The 17,482-nt window shown below is 39.3% G+C and overlaps 1 protein-coding gene across 2 annotated transcripts in view; it reads right to left on the bottom strand.

Moving 5' to 3' along the window:
- Nucleotides 1-18: 18 nt before the first annotated feature.
- Nucleotides 19-17,482, bottom strand: part of LOC148396633 (F-actin-monooxygenase mical2b-like) — a 28,314-nt gene continuing 10,850 nt past the window's right edge. Inside the window, exons 7-37 of one of the 2 annotated variants that reach the window (XM_088378073.1) lie at nucleotides 16,704-16,804; nucleotides 16,318-16,575; nucleotides 16,112-16,227; nucleotides 15,338-15,464; nucleotides 15,094-15,175; nucleotides 14,704-14,851; nucleotides 14,014-14,213; nucleotides 13,260-13,330; nucleotides 12,928-12,996; nucleotides 12,675-12,800; nucleotides 12,071-12,241; nucleotides 11,701-11,922; nucleotides 11,393-11,527; nucleotides 10,657-11,076; nucleotides 10,428-10,529; nucleotides 10,202-10,294; nucleotides 8,864-9,050; nucleotides 8,703-8,767; nucleotides 8,552-8,633; nucleotides 5,147-5,293; nucleotides 4,427-4,477; nucleotides 4,167-4,288; nucleotides 3,875-4,084; nucleotides 3,574-3,752; nucleotides 3,080-3,408; nucleotides 2,650-2,717; nucleotides 2,457-2,546; nucleotides 2,254-2,347; nucleotides 1,719-1,830; nucleotides 1,555-1,628; nucleotides 19-1,476 (exon numbers count right to left, since the gene is read on the bottom strand). In XM_088378073.1, the coding sequence (XP_088234199.1) occupies nucleotides 1,241-1,476; nucleotides 1,555-1,628; nucleotides 1,719-1,830; nucleotides 2,254-2,347; nucleotides 2,457-2,546; nucleotides 2,650-2,717; nucleotides 3,080-3,408; nucleotides 3,574-3,752; nucleotides 3,875-4,084; nucleotides 4,167-4,288; nucleotides 4,427-4,477; nucleotides 5,147-5,293; nucleotides 8,552-8,633; nucleotides 8,703-8,767; nucleotides 8,864-9,050; nucleotides 10,202-10,294; nucleotides 10,428-10,529; nucleotides 10,657-11,076; nucleotides 11,393-11,527; nucleotides 11,701-11,922; nucleotides 12,071-12,241; nucleotides 12,675-12,800; nucleotides 12,928-12,996; nucleotides 13,260-13,330; nucleotides 14,014-14,213; nucleotides 14,704-14,851; nucleotides 15,094-15,175; nucleotides 15,338-15,464; nucleotides 16,112-16,227; nucleotides 16,318-16,575; nucleotides 16,704-16,804 (4,487 nt within the window). In that variant the 3' untranslated portion in view covers nucleotides 19-1,240. Of the gene's footprint in view, nucleotides 1,477-1,554; nucleotides 1,629-1,718; nucleotides 1,831-2,253; nucleotides 2,348-2,456; nucleotides 2,547-2,649; nucleotides 2,718-3,079; nucleotides 3,412-3,573; nucleotides 3,753-3,874; nucleotides 4,085-4,166; nucleotides 4,289-4,426; nucleotides 4,478-5,146; nucleotides 5,294-8,551; nucleotides 8,634-8,702; nucleotides 8,768-8,863; nucleotides 9,051-10,201; nucleotides 10,295-10,427; nucleotides 10,530-10,656; nucleotides 11,077-11,392; nucleotides 11,528-11,700; nucleotides 11,923-12,070; nucleotides 12,242-12,674; nucleotides 12,801-12,927; nucleotides 12,997-13,259; nucleotides 13,331-14,013; nucleotides 14,214-14,703; nucleotides 14,852-15,093; nucleotides 15,176-15,337; nucleotides 15,465-16,111; nucleotides 16,228-16,317; nucleotides 16,576-16,703; nucleotides 16,805-17,482 lie in introns of both variants that reach the window. The other variant, XM_088378072.1, reaches the window with a different exon arrangement.

The following is a 17,482-nucleotide window of genomic DNA, read 5'->3' on the forward strand; positions in this document are numbered from 1 at the left end:
AAAAACTGCAGGAATTCATAGATTTAAATACATTTTATTATAGATTGGGCTCCTTTTAAAACAAACCATATGGTATAAAATAAAAACATGAAGCAACATCAAATAATACCAAACTAAACAGACATCCTCTTAGCCCATACAGTTTAGCTAACCAGTAGTGGCTGGCTAAATTCACAGCTATATAGGATAGGTACACTCATTTTCAACCATGTAGCAATTTATCTGTTCACTGCATCACTGATTGGCTCGATGTACTGTACACGAAAGAGTGAATCGCCGAACTGTTCATCTATTTCTCACATTATATTACAAATAAATGAGTGTGACATGAAGAAAAAAAACACCTTCTGAGACTGCAGCCACTTTCATAATGACCCTCTTTGTCTTCTTTTAACAGCCTTTTTCTTGCTTGGGTGCAGGATGAAGGGTAAATTGGACCTGCAAATTTGCCGCTTTCTGAGGTAGTATCAGAGGCATGACGGAGGCAAAAAGCAGCAGGTACATAAATGGATAAAGAGATTTACCGCACAAGATTCACTGTTCACGCACCTTTGTGTTGAAAGCAATGCACTGGTGAATTTTTTAATATAATTACTGTAAATGAAAAGTAATTCCATAACAGAAGTTTGTGAGTTTTGTTTGAAAGGGACCCGCTATTAAATACCGTTACACCAGTGATGCACCAATTTGTCATGATGGCAGCGTAAAAACAGTTTTATACGCACAAACACACAGTAAACATACATATATTGATGAACACAATATACTGTACATCTGTGGATTCATTATACAATTACAAAATTCTAGCTGTGGAAAAACTGAAACCCCAAGTAAAGTGTTTGGTTAGTCCATGTGATAAAATGTGACTATGTAGCCTACAATAAGACGTATTTGTCACCAATCTATCTTATATAGGTTATATATAAAAAAAAATAGCAGTTGTGGCCTCAGGCCAGTTGCATTCATTATAAAGTGTGCGAAAAGGCAGTCAGTCATGATCAGAAGTAGTAAATATAAAGTACATTGACAACTCATGTTAGCTTTTTCTTTTACGTCATTTGTTCGATTTTGAGTCTTCCTTTCAAGATTCAAGTCTCTTTATTGATTGAAAAAATAATAAAAAATCTTAAAAGGCAAGACTTAGATGAAGGCTATGAATGACAAAAAGCTAAATAGAAAGTTAACTTTTCTTACTTTGTCTAGTGTTGCACATAGTCTTAGGACATCTGACCTGGTCTTTTTAATAGTCACCCTTCAGCACTGCTTCATGTGACTCCAAGCTGTCATTAGCCTGGGCCCAATGGAACTGGTAGCCTTTAGACAGCACAAGGCTTTCCAAGTCTCGGTCTTCAGCTCTCTCTATCAGCCTTTGCTCCTCAAGTTTAGACACCAGCATGTCCCTCTTCTCCACTGTCCTCATAATCTCAGATAGGATCACCTGCTCCTTCTGGAGCTCAGAAGCACTCTTCTTTGTATCTTTGGGGGAAAAAAAAAGTGAGAAGCTACAAACAATCAGCTCAATGACTCCTTACAGCATGTCTGTGTGGGATTTACCATCTTTACTCATCCTGCGTCGAAGGTCTTGCTGCAGTCGGCCCTGGATGTCCTCCAATTCAAGCTCCTGAGCACTGAAACGGACAGGAAGGAGTGACCTCTACTGGTCAGGTATGGAAAGCGCATCCCAGTCACACATTTCTCTACCAGATGCAGTCACTTACAAGATCATGAGATCAGACTCGTATCGTGCTAGTCTGTTCTTCTCCAAAACCAGTTCGAACCAGGTTTGATAAAGGTGGGCTTGGTCACCATCATTTTCCTGATTGTCAGTGCCTTGGAGGAGGAGGCAAAAGCCAGGATGAATGGCAAAATTGACAATTGGGTGGGGCAGGGTCCGGAAGGGATAAATCACGGAGATTGCGGGTGACACAGGAAGATCAGACATCACGTTTTGGAGAACACAGGGATGAGAAAATCTCAAATTCTGTGTTGGTTTTTTTTTGTAGGTCATTGCCTAACTTTCTATTGTACGAATCAAATCTGAACCATATACTGGGATAAAAACACTGCAGCAAGATCACATTTTCTACGTGTTGCACTATATTATTCAAGACACTCTATAGAGGAGCATACATGAAGGGAGGAAAATTAGACGCAGGGATTTTCAGTTTGGGCATCTATTGACTTTTCTAGTCTTTCTTGGCTGATTAGCCTACTGTATGTGTATTTTCAACATTCTACTGCATAATTCAGTACCTTCTTCTCCTCTTATAACCTTTTCTATGGCCACTCCTCTCTCCTCCAGGTCTCTTTGTTTCTCTCCAACCTCCTCCAGTTGCCGCTGAATCGCCTAAACGAAAACCACACACGGTGTATTCAGAATTAAACTGTGGTGATTAATATTTAGAATAGCACGTGAAGAGAAATACGTAGGTACAACATGTACAGGTTAAATGTACCTGAGCTCTATGCAACCTCTTTAATTGTTCTTGTTTGGCCTGCAGCGCCACTGTCTTTTCTTGCCTCTTTCGTTGTCTTTCTGAAGACACCTGTTACCGGAAAGTTTTATCAGCATTTAATAAAATGTACACAATATCAAACAACACTAACACAGAGATGCACTCTGCAGAAACTATATACAGGTGTACGAACCGTCATATGAGTCGATTCGCATTCATCATCAGTTGAGCTGGGCTCCTCCAAACTCTGCTGACTGGAAGCTAGGTTAAAAAAAAAAAGAAATATTGACAATGTTTCTAAGAGACTAATAAATTGGCCATTAAAGACATGTACAAGAAATATGAAAGTTATCTATTGTATAGCAGAATAGTATTCACAGCACAGCACTTCAATTCTTCCACAATTTATATTAGCCTTATCACAAGTTGTCTTAAATATTTTCTTATTTAAATACTTCATACCATCCCACAACAACATTAAAAAGATAAATCGGATGATGTGGCAATGTGAACAGCCCCTAAAACACATTGAAAGTTAATACCCCATTTACTCGTCTTCAGCTCAATAGATATTTTGAATCTAGAAGATTTCTTAATTATCTCAGGTTGGCTGAATCACTGACCTTTGTTTCTCAGGTTGATAAGTATCATCCTGATTTCCTTTTGGAGCTCCTGGTCCTTCCTGTCACTCTCTGATGACTCCCTCTTCCGAAGCCTCAGGGAAGAGAAGAGGGTAACTCTCCTGGAAGGCAGTGACGAAACATTGTCATTGAAAACCCTTCCAGAGTTTCTGCGGCCCTTCAAGCAGACTTGCTGCTGCAGAGACGGCAGCTCCGGCCCAGCCTTGTGGTTTCTAGCTTTCTTCTCTTTAGATAACTCTGGTTCAGCAGTGGGAAAATGTAACTCTCCTTCTGACATAGGCCGGCGTCTGCGTTGGCCGTCATGTCTGGGCCTTCTGGTGAAATGGAAAAATAAACCGAAACGCAGTGTGAAACTCATCACAGAAACAATCACAAAATCAAACATTTGAAAGAGACACTTTATAAGAAGAGTTCTAGTACAATCTGTATAATATGAGCAGTATTGATGTGGGGCACATAATTGTGTCTTTACAAACATTGTGGGGGCTGTGTTGGAGCTGCTGGAAGGATTGGTCACACCAAATGTCCTCCTGAAGGCGTTGGCAATAAGCTGGAATGCTGAGAGGGAGGAGGCACTGGCAAATTGGCTTTCAGTTAGTTCTCCATGCTGGCCGGAATCTGCCTGAGGCTGATCTGCTTCTCTCTCTGCTTGGACCTGATAAAACATCAGAGGGGAATATGTAATGCAGGTCATTATGAGGTGAAATGAATTCCACTTAATTCTCGTTGGACCATGGCGTTATAAACAAGGAGAGCGATAGTCATGTCTCACTCAACCTGGTGTTGCTTTGTGGTCTTGGCATCTGGATTAAGTGAAGTTTCCTCTGAATCTGAATGAGTGTCCCAGTTCAAGAGTCTCTCTTTCTCACTGGGAGATAAGATCAAGCATTTCTTTGGACTGGCCAAGTTGCATGTTGTGTGCTTTGGATGCTTTTCGTTCTTCTCAATTCTGTGTTTGGGATCAGCTGGTGTCTTGCCTTTTGAGGTCTGAGTAAAGAACACCAAATTACTATTTAATCAAATACCTAATACTGTTGGCAACATAGAGAGGAAAAGAAAGTGAGCGTACGGTTTGCTTTTCAGACGACTCAATCTCCTCAAAGTCAGAGTCCACTTCAGGAACAGTTTCCGGTCCGTGTTTGTCCCGGGGCCGGCTTCGTTGGAAGCTTTTGACAAATGTCAAAGGGAATGCTGGGAGGGGCCGGAGGATGATGAGAAAACAATGCTTAGATAAGGCGTTTGCTTAATGTGGAAAACCAATCATCACTACCAATTTTCAAGGATGCATTTAAAAGCCAGAAAAGTTGAGCTTTAGAGAAATATACTCACTTGCTCTGATTCTTTGCTTCCAAAAATTACTGTGTTTGGTCTTACAGTGACCTGCACAAATTTGGGGGAAAACAATCAAGAAACAAAAAGACAACAACCTGGACTGATTTTGGAAATCAGTCATGACATTGACATGACATTTCTGTTTGATCAATTCAACAGTAAGAAGAAAAAAAAAACGTTTTAAAGGGTAGAAAGGTTTGAACAAGCATTATCAGAGACAGTTTCATCATCCTATTTGATAGAGATGAGTGCTTGAAGTAACAAATGGAAAGCTAGCTACAGCGCAGCAATGAACATCCTTATTTCCCTACCAACCTCAAGAGGAGTTTAAATACTAATGCAAGCATCATTTGATTAGGAAAATGAAAATCAAGTTGTATTTAAAAGTCACAACATCATTGCCACTTGATCTCATTAGATTAAATCCAGTTGCGGTATCAAATTACTACTTTTTTTTCAATTTCAATGACAGTGAATCTGAGTAAAATATCATAACTTCACCATAGCTGAATAAAAAAATGTTAGTCATATTACATTCTCAAGGACAAACAAAAAAAGAAGAAAATCTAACACTTCTCAGACAGTAAGAATAAAAAAAGGACTATTATTCTATCAAGATAGTGTTCTTAGATCTAATTCTAATGTCCAAGCATTCATGATATTTGAATCGAGTTATTGCTCTACATACACTATATGTAATTGAATTTATGGACTGACCTTCAGCCCCTTTTGCCTCTGTGACATCTTGCTCTGCAGGCTTTTCTATGCTGGGCACATCAAGGGTTTCCACAGCCATGAATGTTTCTCCGGGACCAGCTGTCAAACTTCTATCGGCATGCTGTGAATGCATGTTAGATGACCTGTCTGGAAATTAAAAACAACACTTACTGGTTAAGGAGAATGAATTCCATTCAAGTTCAAAACCATCTCAAAGAAATAGACAAGTTAAATACCCAGTTATTGTTTGAATTCAGCTTGAGAACAAGTACACAACCTTATAATGCAAGGAGTACGTGTAGATTCAATTTCTACAAGTCTAATGTTAACTAAAACAATGTGTCAACTTCTGGCACTATCACATTAAGTTACAATTCAACATATCGCAACAGAGTGCTGGAATCACATTAAACAATGTCAACATTACATATATTACCATGGACAGTTCCTCTACATCAGTGCAAAAAAAATTAAGAAAGAAAACCAAAATGTAGGGCCAATTCTTCTATTTTCAGTTTGAGACTGACACATTTGAGTTTGATTGCTTAAAATGTTAAAATTGTGTTAAAATCTGTATCTCATACACAACTTGTATAATGCACAAAATTTGTAACAAAAGAAACAAATATTTTCTGTGCAATAACGGCATCTCTTCCCCAAAAAATACCTATTGGACAGAAAAAGTGATGCAATTCCACTTGAACGGTGATTTTAATGGCTTTCAAACTCAAATGTTTTCAGTCTACAGCAAAACCAAATAAATAAATAAATAAATACACAAATAAATAAATAAGAATAGGTCCACTAATTTTGGAGCAAAAAATACTTACTGTTCTAGTTTGATGTTCCCATTTCAGTTGGCTACAGGTTTGAGAGAAGCAACTGATAAGCCTCATGTGTAAAGAATTGAGAACATGTGAAAGAGCCTCATCACCCGAAGAAAAAGAAATAGAGTGGAAATATAGCCCAGTAGAAGTTGACAGGAGACACGATTCACTTCAGCTTTGCTCAGGTATCAAATTCAATTGAGTAGAGATGAATAAACGGCATGTGCTTTTTATTTCCTGTCCTTTCACAATTCCAAATGTGTGGTACTCTGGGACAGACAAACATTATGGCAAGTAGGTGATGTTAGGGCAACTAAACGCAAAAGGATTTTCTTGACAGATGAGTGTGAAGGCAATTGTTAATTGTGTGGTTAGGTATGGAAATATTAAAAAAATATATTAACAAAAACTGAAAACTACTTCAATTTTAAGTCGTGTAATGCAAACTAAAATATCTGATAATAACGCACAAACAATTGTTATCATTTGGGTTTATTTTCAGTTATATTTACATTGCATAAATAGATTAAGAATTCTTTACAGAGATTCTCAAGACGGAAATGAAAAACAAATGTTGGTAGACTACATCAAGATCGAAATATCCAGCAATGAAAACAATATTTTTGGATAAAGAAAGTGAACACACCTTGTTAAAGCCCTGTATCCTTAAATATAAATAAAAACCTAGAACCTGTAAACATGCAGCTGAAAAGGAACGTAAACATGTTTAAACTTTAAAAATGTACAGTAGGATGACTCCATGGCACGTCTTAAAACAAATAATTTGCTTTAATTACAGCAGTTTTCTGAAATACACGTCCGCCAATATCTGCTCATTATCCCGTCTGAATAGTGAGTACAGAAAAAGTTGCCCATTGTAATTGTTGATTTATTTTTAACTATGCCATACTAGGTATTGCTTAAAAAAATAAAAAATAGTGAGCGTCAGTAAAAAAAAAAAGAAATGTGCATGTCATTTTGTATATTCACTAAATCATATTAAACGGTTGATGATGTGTGCAGCAAAAAGCAGCTACGTATCTGTTGGACAAATTCTAGCAGGTACACGAGAGAGATCTGGAGAGGGGTTCTGAAGGGGAGAGGTCTTCTGTAACACAGTTGTGGACACGCATTACTGTCAAACTAGCCTAAGAGTAGGACGCTTGATGATGATGGTTATGATGGATCAACTGAGGCAGACAGATTGGTTGGTATTAGGGTGTTAGTGAGGAACTGCTAAGCACAAGGGTTACTAGGCTCACACTGATATTATGACTGCCAGGAAATGCATTGACGAATAAGGGATGGATATGTTCAATAAAATGTTTATCTGTGCATCACAATTCTTCTGAGTGGGGAAGGTAAAAAGAAATGTAACAGCTCCCAAATTGAAACATGATACACAATTGCCAATTGTCACCCTCCTTTCGTTGCAAATGTTAGACTGAACAAAATGAAGTGAATGAATGAACTGAGGAAAAACATAAGAAAATAGATAAGAGAAGATTGTTGGAGGCAGAACAGATTTAAATGCAGAAAGAATACCGAAGATAAATAGATAAACTCAAACCAGAGAAATGCAAAATTGAAATTATGTATTTGGTCTTTTTTCAAGCATAAAGTACATAAATTACATAAATATTGAGAGTTAAAAATGAGCAATTTTGTTGGCCTTAGGCAAAATAAAAAATAATAATAAACCAAAGTACGAGACTAAACTAGAACGCAAAATAAATATCAGTCTCACAAATGCTCTCATTATATGGATTTTTATCATCGGTGTCCCAGTGCAAATGTTTTGAGTGCAGTGATTTTAAACCAAAGACAACAAATGAAGTCAAACAAAAGCGTAAACGAAACATTGTTTTGGCATTTCCATTGCAGTCATTGTGCAGCAGGCAATATGCCGAGTCAACTGCCATGTGGAATTCTTATAGTTTGTTTCAAAGCATCCAACGCATTGTGAAAGTTAGATTCGAAGCAAGTTCCAGGTTACTCGCAAGTTGCAAATCAATGCTGCATTAACAAAATTCTGACATTTTAGACATTTCCACTCACCAGCTTTTTACACCATCCATAACTGTGCTACTTCACAGTTGGCTTAAAATGGCATCAAGTTGCATACAACTAAATAATTAAAACTAGTTAGGTGTTGTATACCTTGACTATTAAAATCAACTTTGCCTTCAAAAATATTATATCAAATAGGGCACTTTGGAATGCAGGAATAGATCATGCTAGACAAACTCCACATGATCGGGAACTAAACGGAGCACACTTAGGTAAGACAGAGCCCTTGACTATTTCCTCAGCTCAGTACGCGAGCTAGCTGAGGCTCCTAGCTGAGGCTCCTGGCTGATCTGTCCAAGCACCTCGAGCATTACGCAGAGCAGAGAACAACCCATGCTCATCAACTCATACAGGAACACATAATCATGCGAGTAGCTTCTCACATGGGTACTCAGAGCTGCGAAACACTCACGCACACTGCCCAAAAGATGTCCAGGAATCACACACACAGCCCGGCTGGCATGCCTCGGCCAATTCAGGCCTCGCCTAAGCAAGGAAACCAGGGTACCTGGAGGTTGCGTCTGGATGTCGCTTGTCACTGGGTTTCTCTCTTTGTCTAGAACCAACGCTGTGACGTGATTGTGGTTGTCCTGCACAGATCAAATCACACAAGTGATGACAGATGCAGGACAATAACAATGTTAGTGTGAGTTAGTTACCTTTCTTTTCCTGAAGTGTGTACTGGACTGGTATTGGCTATAATGCATCTTACAGTAGAATTTTGCTGGAAGAATACAAACATTACAAATTCAAAGTATTTCATAACACAGGCAATATTTTGAAGATTAAATGGTACATTTTGACAATGACTCAAGCATACCCTCATACGAGTTGAAGGTGTGGCCGCCCAGTCGAAGTGTGCAGTTACAGACGTCACAGCGGAAACACTCTCGGTGGAAGAAGTAGCCTTCAGCACTCAGTCTCTCCATGACATACACACGCTTCAAGCAGAAATGGCAGATGTCGCTGCCACCAAGTCCAGACTGGAATTCCTTACGTCCCACACACTGAGAAAATGATAAGACATGGGTAACGTTAAAATGACTTAAACCCGATACGCGTATTACACAAATCATAGGAATATTTGCAGTATGAATAAACTTTCCACCAGTGGATTAAATACAAGAATATATTCCTAAATGCATGAACACAAAAAAAAAAAAAGTTGAATATGGATGAATGAATGTTTCATTCCGGGATTTTTTATTTTATTTTTTTATCAGAATATATAAAGCAAAGTTTGCACCAAAACTCAATGTGTAAAAAAAATATTTGAATGAACCCAGAGAACACGGTCGATCACTCCACAACAAAGCAAGCATTTGAGTTGCGCACTGAAATGCAAATTATGTGAAATGAATGGCAATAGTTGAAAAATGTCGAACGAAGGAAGGAAGGAAGGAAGGAAGGAAGGAAGGAAGGAAGGAAGGAAGGAAGGAAGGAAGGAAGGAAGGAAGGAAGGAAGGAAGGAAGGAAGGAAGGAAGGAAGGAAGGAAGGAAGGAAGGAAGGAAGGAAGGAAGGAAGGAAGAAAGAAAGGAAGGAAGCAAAAAAGCAAGGAGGGAGAACACCTCAAAGGCTTAGATCCCAAAAGGCAACCTCCAATGTGCACAATATGATATCCACTCCAAAAACTGTACCAAAATGTCTGCCTTTCCAAAAATAATACCACCTCGCTTTGATTGACACTGCCATAATCATTTCACAATTGTTTATTATTGTGATTTTACTTCCCCGTGATGCATGAGAGCTGTTTATTATTTTATCCTCTCAAGCTGCTAAATTGCAGTCCACCGCTATATCTCTGCAAACTCCAACTCTGGTACATCATTTGAGCTATGAGGGATTGTCCTGTACATAATGTTGCACCAGAATATCATTCATTGTGCACCAGACCAGTAACTATAAAACAAAAATGAATTGGAATCTTGCACCAAACACGATTTATTTGGCAGGATGTGAGTCAGGATGTGGCGCTATCCAGTGCTGAAACGACTCTTTTAGAGCGACTTTTGTTTTTAATCACAAATTTAAAAGTGATTTGCGATTGCATGCATAATGCAGAACTTCTGAATATCTTTTGCAAACTTTTCCAACAAAACTGCGGAGAATAACTTGACTGTTAGATTTCTCACTGCAATATCAAAACACGCATCTTACCATCGCAGCACTGGGCCTGTGATCTGTCTCATAGAGGATGGCTAGCATTTGGGCTTTAGCATCTATGGCTGAAGACACCTTTCCAACTGTGCGCTAACATTGACATCAACAGAAATGAAAGGACAACAGCAGAAGATTGACAAAAGAAAGTCAGGAAAAGAACAGATAACCCTTTCCCTTAACAAACCTGGATTTAGGCTGTTTTTAACAGTTTTTTAACTGGTACCTCTTTACTGTAGCTCGGAGCTCCAGTTGGACAACTCTCAGAACGAATGACTGATTTTCGAACGATTCCTTTATGGTCTTTGAGAACAGAACTTCCATTGCACTAAGACATACAGCAAAGGGAAGAGAGTGTCTTAGTGCTGATTCCTAGTAAATGACGCATGTAATTAAAGCATGCACAAGGTTGCTTCATGTCATGCACGCTGCTGCTATTGTCACAAATTTGTTACCTTTGCATTTATACTATTTTTGTGGCTCTCCGATGTCTCATTCGAAGTTTTGTGGATTTGCTGTGTTTCGAGGTGGCCCTGAGGCCTGTATTGAGTCCTTGTATCTTTGTTTAACAGAGAAAAAACTGGACTTGAAGAAAAGTTGTTTTCAGGGAGTGATGTGGCATCCTGGCTTGCATTAGAACCAGATATTTCAGTGGGGACTTTGCTGTTACTAGACAAGGAATCCGCATGACTAGTTTGCTGTGAACTTTCAGAGTCCACGTGAAAGGTGGGAAAGGGAGATTCTTTCTTGTGCTTGAGGTGAAGAGGGTTAAAGAAACCAGCTTGGGCAGTGGGGTCAGGGACAGGGTGGACCATAGGGTAGATTTTTGTGCTTATAGATGGAGGAATAGGTGGGACAGAGGTAGATAGTTCAACCTAGGGAGGAGTTAAAAGTTAAAGGATGAAGTAGAATAAGGAAAACAAGAACTCAACATACGATTACTAGCGTCGGGCAAAATCCTCATACCTCCAAAACCATGAGTTTTCAGTCGACTCCAAAAAGGGCATGTTTGTTAAAACATTAACATTACATAGTCAAAGACAGCAAGCCATTTTCAACACTTTGGATGGATCAATAAGTTGTTTAAAAAACACACCTGACTGATATATCGCATAGATTTGGGAAAAAAAAAAACACCAAATTGTAACATAGGAGGTTTCTGCCTGACGCCAACAATATACAAACTCAAACCTGTGCTTGAGGAAGAGAGGGAAAATGAGCAGGAGTAGGTTTGTTGGAACCAGTAAACAAGGACGAAAGGAGGACAGCTCTTTCCTTTATAGTCTTTTGTGCAAACTGTCTAGCAGACAGCCTCTCAGCTTGATTCTGCAGGATGGACCAACAAGAGGCAGCAGTAAACGAGATCACGGATATACAGCTAAGGCGAGACTACAGCTTATAATGAACATGCAAGAGCAAACAACTATGAACGGCATTTAATTATTCAATGAAGTTTTGTTCTTTCCTTAAATGCCAATACGGTACACCCATATGTTCACCTGTTGCATTTCCTCCTCTGACCTTGGTGAGGAAAGATCAGTGTCCAACAGAGCAGAGGCAGAATAATGGCTGGCTTTAGCTACAGGAGAGGTGCATTCTGTGGAGTGTCGTTCAGGGCTTGGCGAGCGCAATGGGCTACCGGTGTGTGAGGGTGAAGGAGAGCGACTGTCGCGTTTTGAGTAAGAATCAGGATTCTCCAGTAAGCGGAGGTAGATGGAAGGCTGAGGAGATGGAGACAAAGATACATGGAGCCACAGGAAATAAGTAGGGAGTGATTAGAAACTACATCTGTGGTAAGAATAGCAAGTTGAAAACTACTGAGCCATAAATGAATGTGACGTGACACAAGATACAATGGATGGAGCATACCTGCCATTTGCGGCGCAGAGAAAGAGGAGGAGGAGGAGGAGGGGGGGGAGTATCCTTGGGCTTTGCAAAGCGGGGATTTTCACCCTCCTCCTCCTCATTTGAGAGAGGAAGTGGGGTGGAGGAAGGGGACAGGGATGAAGAAAAGGGCAGGCTAGGTAGGTCATCCTCGGGCTGATTATAGAAGGAATGGGAAAAGCAAATATTAAATAAAAGAGAAATCAAAGTGGTGTCTGGTTGTTCACAATCTGCAAATCTGCACCTTGCTGTGAAGTGAGTTAAGTTTGCTGCTGCCATTTAACACTCAACCTATAATTTTGCTCGCAAATGAAAGAAAAAATTGGCCCAGTGATTGGCTCATTCATTTCCTGAAAATTTTAAAACGTCTACTTACTCATAAGTCAAGGTACCACTATTACATCACGCCCCAACCAATTCAAACGTATCTTATTTTTAGGTAGAATTTCACTTTGTAGGGTGATTTAATTTTAATTCCCTATTTCCACTTATTTTGCAGCAATGGACGCAGAAAGAAGACAAGCCCATGCACCCAAGGGTTCATAAGTTTCTCAAATGTCAATGCATTGACTACTTATTGATATCTGACCTTGCCATGCATTTTTTCTGCCGCGTTCTCCTCAAATTTGGCCAGCAGTTGGGTTGCCATGGATCGGACCTTGTTCTCCCGCAGTTTCCCATCTTCACCTGCTGAAGGCGCACTGTGACAGGATAACTGGTCCAATGGACCCAAGGAATATAAAGCAAGATCATGTGAAGAATAGTCATAAACGTCATCCAATGATCGAAATGTAAGAACTATATTTAACTTTTTTTTAAATATGATGATATAATCTGCCTACCTTTGTGAGGTAGCCATTACCCTTGCGTCGCCTTTTATTAATTGAATCATCGTCCATTTTTTTGTCATCCTGCGAGAGCAAGCACAAGATTCCGTTATAATAAAAAAAATAAACCTAAACATGATAATTTTCCTTGCAATATACACCCTGCAGACATCCAATAATCCATCCAACCAGTTTCATGCCCATTCTTTACCACTGTAATGGCTTGAAAGAATATTTTTTTTATGTCAAAAGAGCAATGATGGTTCTCTGACGAGGTGGCAAGTGATATAAAGCTTTTCCATTGGTTAATTCAACAAGTTGGTTCATTCCAAAGAGTGTTATACAACCTTTGGTATTCTTTTTCTGGGTTGGCTTTGTCCTGTTTGTCTTTCAATATTTTCATTCCTTTCTTTTGCTCCTGGAAAGTAGAAGCACATTAGGTTAAAAAAAAAAGTAGGCAATACTTGAGCTATAAAGGTTTGGGATAAAACAAAACATTCTCAAAAGTCACACACACGCGCACATGCACGGTCGCACACGGATTCACAGCCGACACACATGAACTTGTTTGATTCTTGAAAAGTGACAATTCACAGAGAGACATGATCCCAAAACTATCAGTGACATTCAAGTTCTGCAGGGGGATGTTATGAATAGAGAATTAAGGGAACCGCAAATGACAAAACAGAGATCAGTCCCATAATTGTTTTGATACCTTGTTTCCCATTTAACCATAGAAGATATACTCAGAACCTGCAATAATATTTTTAGTCACACAGCACTATTATTGTGAGCACTACTGTAAATCACTTGTCTCTTATGCTCTGCTAATTGTGAAATTGGCTAAAACCAAAAAATGTTATTTTAGGCAACTGCCTCACTCATTTTGTTCACTTCAACTGGATTATTTTTCTGCAGGCTCAAATTCAGCAAAGCAAACTTTAATATTAGCGAGACCACCACTAACACCAAATGACTATCACCACCTCTTCATTATAAAAAAAATACTTTTGCAATAGAAACCTAAAGAAATAATTGAGTATTAACTGAGAAAAAGTTAAGAAACAAAAAACAAACAAACAAAATGTTTTTAACCTTGACCTTTTTTGTTTCCAGGCAAGTTCCTGAAGGCTTCATAAAACTTGGACAAGTATAAAACCATTAGCAGCTTGTCTGGTTCAGCCCCAGCAACCATCTCCTTTCCAGTCGTCATTGGCTGAATCCCGAGGTGGTGCTCAGCCACATCAAACGCCAATTGATTGTTTGCTGCCACGTCATCCTCATGAAGGGTGTCATAGTCGCTGAATCAGAAAGACAATCACATAGACATGTTCCTTATCAATGTTCAAATTCATATGCTCGCGAGTTCTGACTTTGAAGATCATAAGTTAGCAGTATAACTATTATGACAATCACATTGGTGAAAAACAAGCAATTGTGAAACTGAGCAAAGATGGGAAATCAATTATAAATATTAATTTTCAATACATTGTGGACTGTTTGCAATCCAGTGGCAAAGTGCATTCAGTTTCATGAACAGGTGTTTTGCCCCCTTTATTTAAATATTTGTTTATTTTTTTATAATTCAATGTTTCCAATCATCAATCCAATCTCAGTATCTCACAAAGGCAAACCAAGTGAAACTACTATTTTATAATTAAACTGTAAAAAAAATACAAACCCATTGAGCCCCCCCACCATATTTCAAAACCAAATGTCTTAAGTTTGAGGCAAAAACAGCGGAATTGTTGTTGCAATAGTTTGGGAGGAATACAGAGAGTGCATTCTCACATGAGCTCAGGCCTCTGCCTATGTATGAGTGCACAAAGAGCAAGGCCACTCCTCCAGGAGGATGTCAGGTTGGTGATGTCGACCCCTCGATAGCCATGAGTCTGTCTCTGACACCATGTCAGCAGCCTGTTGGGGCACACCTCAGATTCTGTATAAGAAAGAACATTATTCAAATTACTGAACTTAGAACATCTCGGCTTGAAATAAAGTGGTTTTGACGCACACCGTTTTTCCGGTTGTCGTCATCGGCACTCGTTACCATCGGTCCTCGTCGCCACCCACGCCTTGCCGATGGGGCTGGCGCCAATGGCAACAAGCACCGATGGCAACGAGCAGCAATGGAGCGTCGTGTTTATTAGGCTTTGAACGTATATGATCTTTGAGCCTCACCTCTGGAAAGGTAAACAGGTCTTCCTATGGGACCTTCAAAGTGAGAAGAGTCATGCTTGCCATCATTGAACAGGTGCCGCACCTTGGAGGTAGAAAATGAAGTGATGCTTTTTTTTGGTAAAGCAATGACACATAATTCATTTTTATCCTTGAGGAAGCAGTAACACTGAGTATCTCCATCCAAAATTGCAACTGTACTCCTTTATGTAATAATGGATTCATTTTGAATAAGTGTTAGACTGACCTGGTGGGGGCGAACATTACTGGAGTTAAGGTTAGGATAGCGGGTTGCAGGGTCAATGGTATATTGATCAAAGTTTTTACTGATGTTCTCTGGTGTGGTCTGGGGAAGTAGCCGGTAGATGCTCTCCCTAAAGAATGGTACAACAAACAACTGAGGAACAATTTGTATATATCACACTGCATTATCATTATTTGTAAAGATTAGTTATAATTGCATAACACTCAAAAAGGCAGGCTGTATTTTGTTTACTAAATGCTAACAATCCTTCTGGACTGTTCTATTTTGCATTCATCGTTTTGATGGTGCAGACCAGGGGTGTCAAACTCATTTTTGTCGCGGGCCGCATTAGAGCCATAGTTTCCTTCGGAGGGCCAACACGACTGTAAACGACTTATCTTATACGCATACACAACAAATTGATGAAAAACTAATTTTGAAATCAGAGACTAGTAAAATTGTTCAAATATCTTAAAAAGATTGCTCAGAATAGCTCTATTTTTTGAAGTGAAGATAATTTGTAGTCGATGCACAATTTGTCTTGGCGGGCCACATTAAATGATGTGGTGGGCCGTATCTGGTCCCGGGCCTCGAGTTTGACACCTACGATGTCGACCGAGTATAATAAAAGACATTCGAACATAAGACTTAGTGAAACACTTTGGATATACAGCCTTGATCGTGAACCACCGTTTTCCTCCAGATGAAAACAATCAAGGATAATGGCAGACAACGTACATATTTCTTGTTCGAGAAAGAAAAGCAATGTCACATAACCTCTCTGCCAGAATTTCCAGAGGGCTCTTCCCCTGTGCAAAGGCCTTCACCATCCAAGCTGTGTCAAAAGCTGCCAAAAAACCTCGTGCGCAACCTGTACCCATCGGCCAGAAAGGCTGTGGAGAGAATCGTCATCACCATCTTGGTCAAGGAGAATTTTTTTTCTAAAGATCGAGTCAGTGCTTATTTCCACTGACAATACATACCTCAAGCAGACTATCTCCCACGAGTGCAACCAGTAGCTGATGTCCATGTTTCTCCCTGATCAGAGCAGCATTCTCCGAGGCATACATGCTGGTGAAGTCAAACATTGCCACATCTGGCTGCCCGTAGTGGTTGATAGCATAGTCCAGTGATGGTAGCTGGTAATTTGTGCCAAAATCAGCTGCCTCTCGGGCATACGAGAGCAATGCTTCCTGGTTTACATTGTCAGTGCTTAGTAAACGATCCGTTTCGACATAATCCTATATGAAAAGCAAAAAAGATGAAATCAACACTTGTATAGTAATTATTTAGGGAGATGGGGGGTTGCATTCCTAATTGAACATTTACGACCACCGAGTCAAGCCGCTCTATGAACATGTGAACTTACATCAATAATGACCCCTTTGTCCAGCAAACTCTGCTTCTTTGCAGTCATGACAAAGTAATGAGTGTTGTCTCTGTAGTAAACAATGTTCTCCAAGTCAATTCCTGAAAATATGAAGACAAATACAGACTTGAGATTTAGAACTGACATTTCACTTCAATTATGTATGATACTATAGTATAATATAATAGTATATATGTACAGGGTGTCACAATTCTTCAAATCCTTCAATTCGATTTTTGATTGTTCTTAGCGCACAGAGGCCTGTGGCATATTTAAACTAGTTTAGTCGAATATAGATTTTATTCATTGCATTCTGTATTTAATTCAAAATATAACAACAGTGATTTAATCAGTGGACTGTGCTAATGATTGTCGGTATATTTGTTGCCGTTTCATTGCGCTGTTTAAGCGCAGCACTTGTAACCATACGATTAAGAAGTTAGCTCCTTAGTTATGTTAACTTTAACGTCAAATTATCAGCCGGTGAAATTCAACAGAATTTTGAAGAAGATGAATGTGCCGTTAAACTCAACGGTCGATTAAACATACTGAACCAGCGATTAAAAAATAACAGAGTTTAGAACAACCGGGCCCTGGGAGTTAAGATCAGAGGATAAAATAGATAGACAGGCAGACGGACACTTTCTTTCTTGCAAAACAGCACCAGTGCAGGTAGATTAGATGAAGAGTGTTTGTTAACAAAAGTTTTCAGATCTCCAGATTTTCACTTGATCCATGTCTGGACTTGGCCATTTGAAAGCCTGGATTTGTTTAGTTAG

This window comes from Syngnathus floridae, chromosome 6, assembly GCF_059516105.1.
Source record: "Syngnathus floridae isolate MCC-2025c chromosome 6, RoL_Sflo_1.0, whole genome shotgun sequence".
Lineage (NCBI taxonomy): Eukaryota > Metazoa > Chordata > Actinopteri > Syngnathiformes > Syngnathidae > Syngnathus > Syngnathus floridae.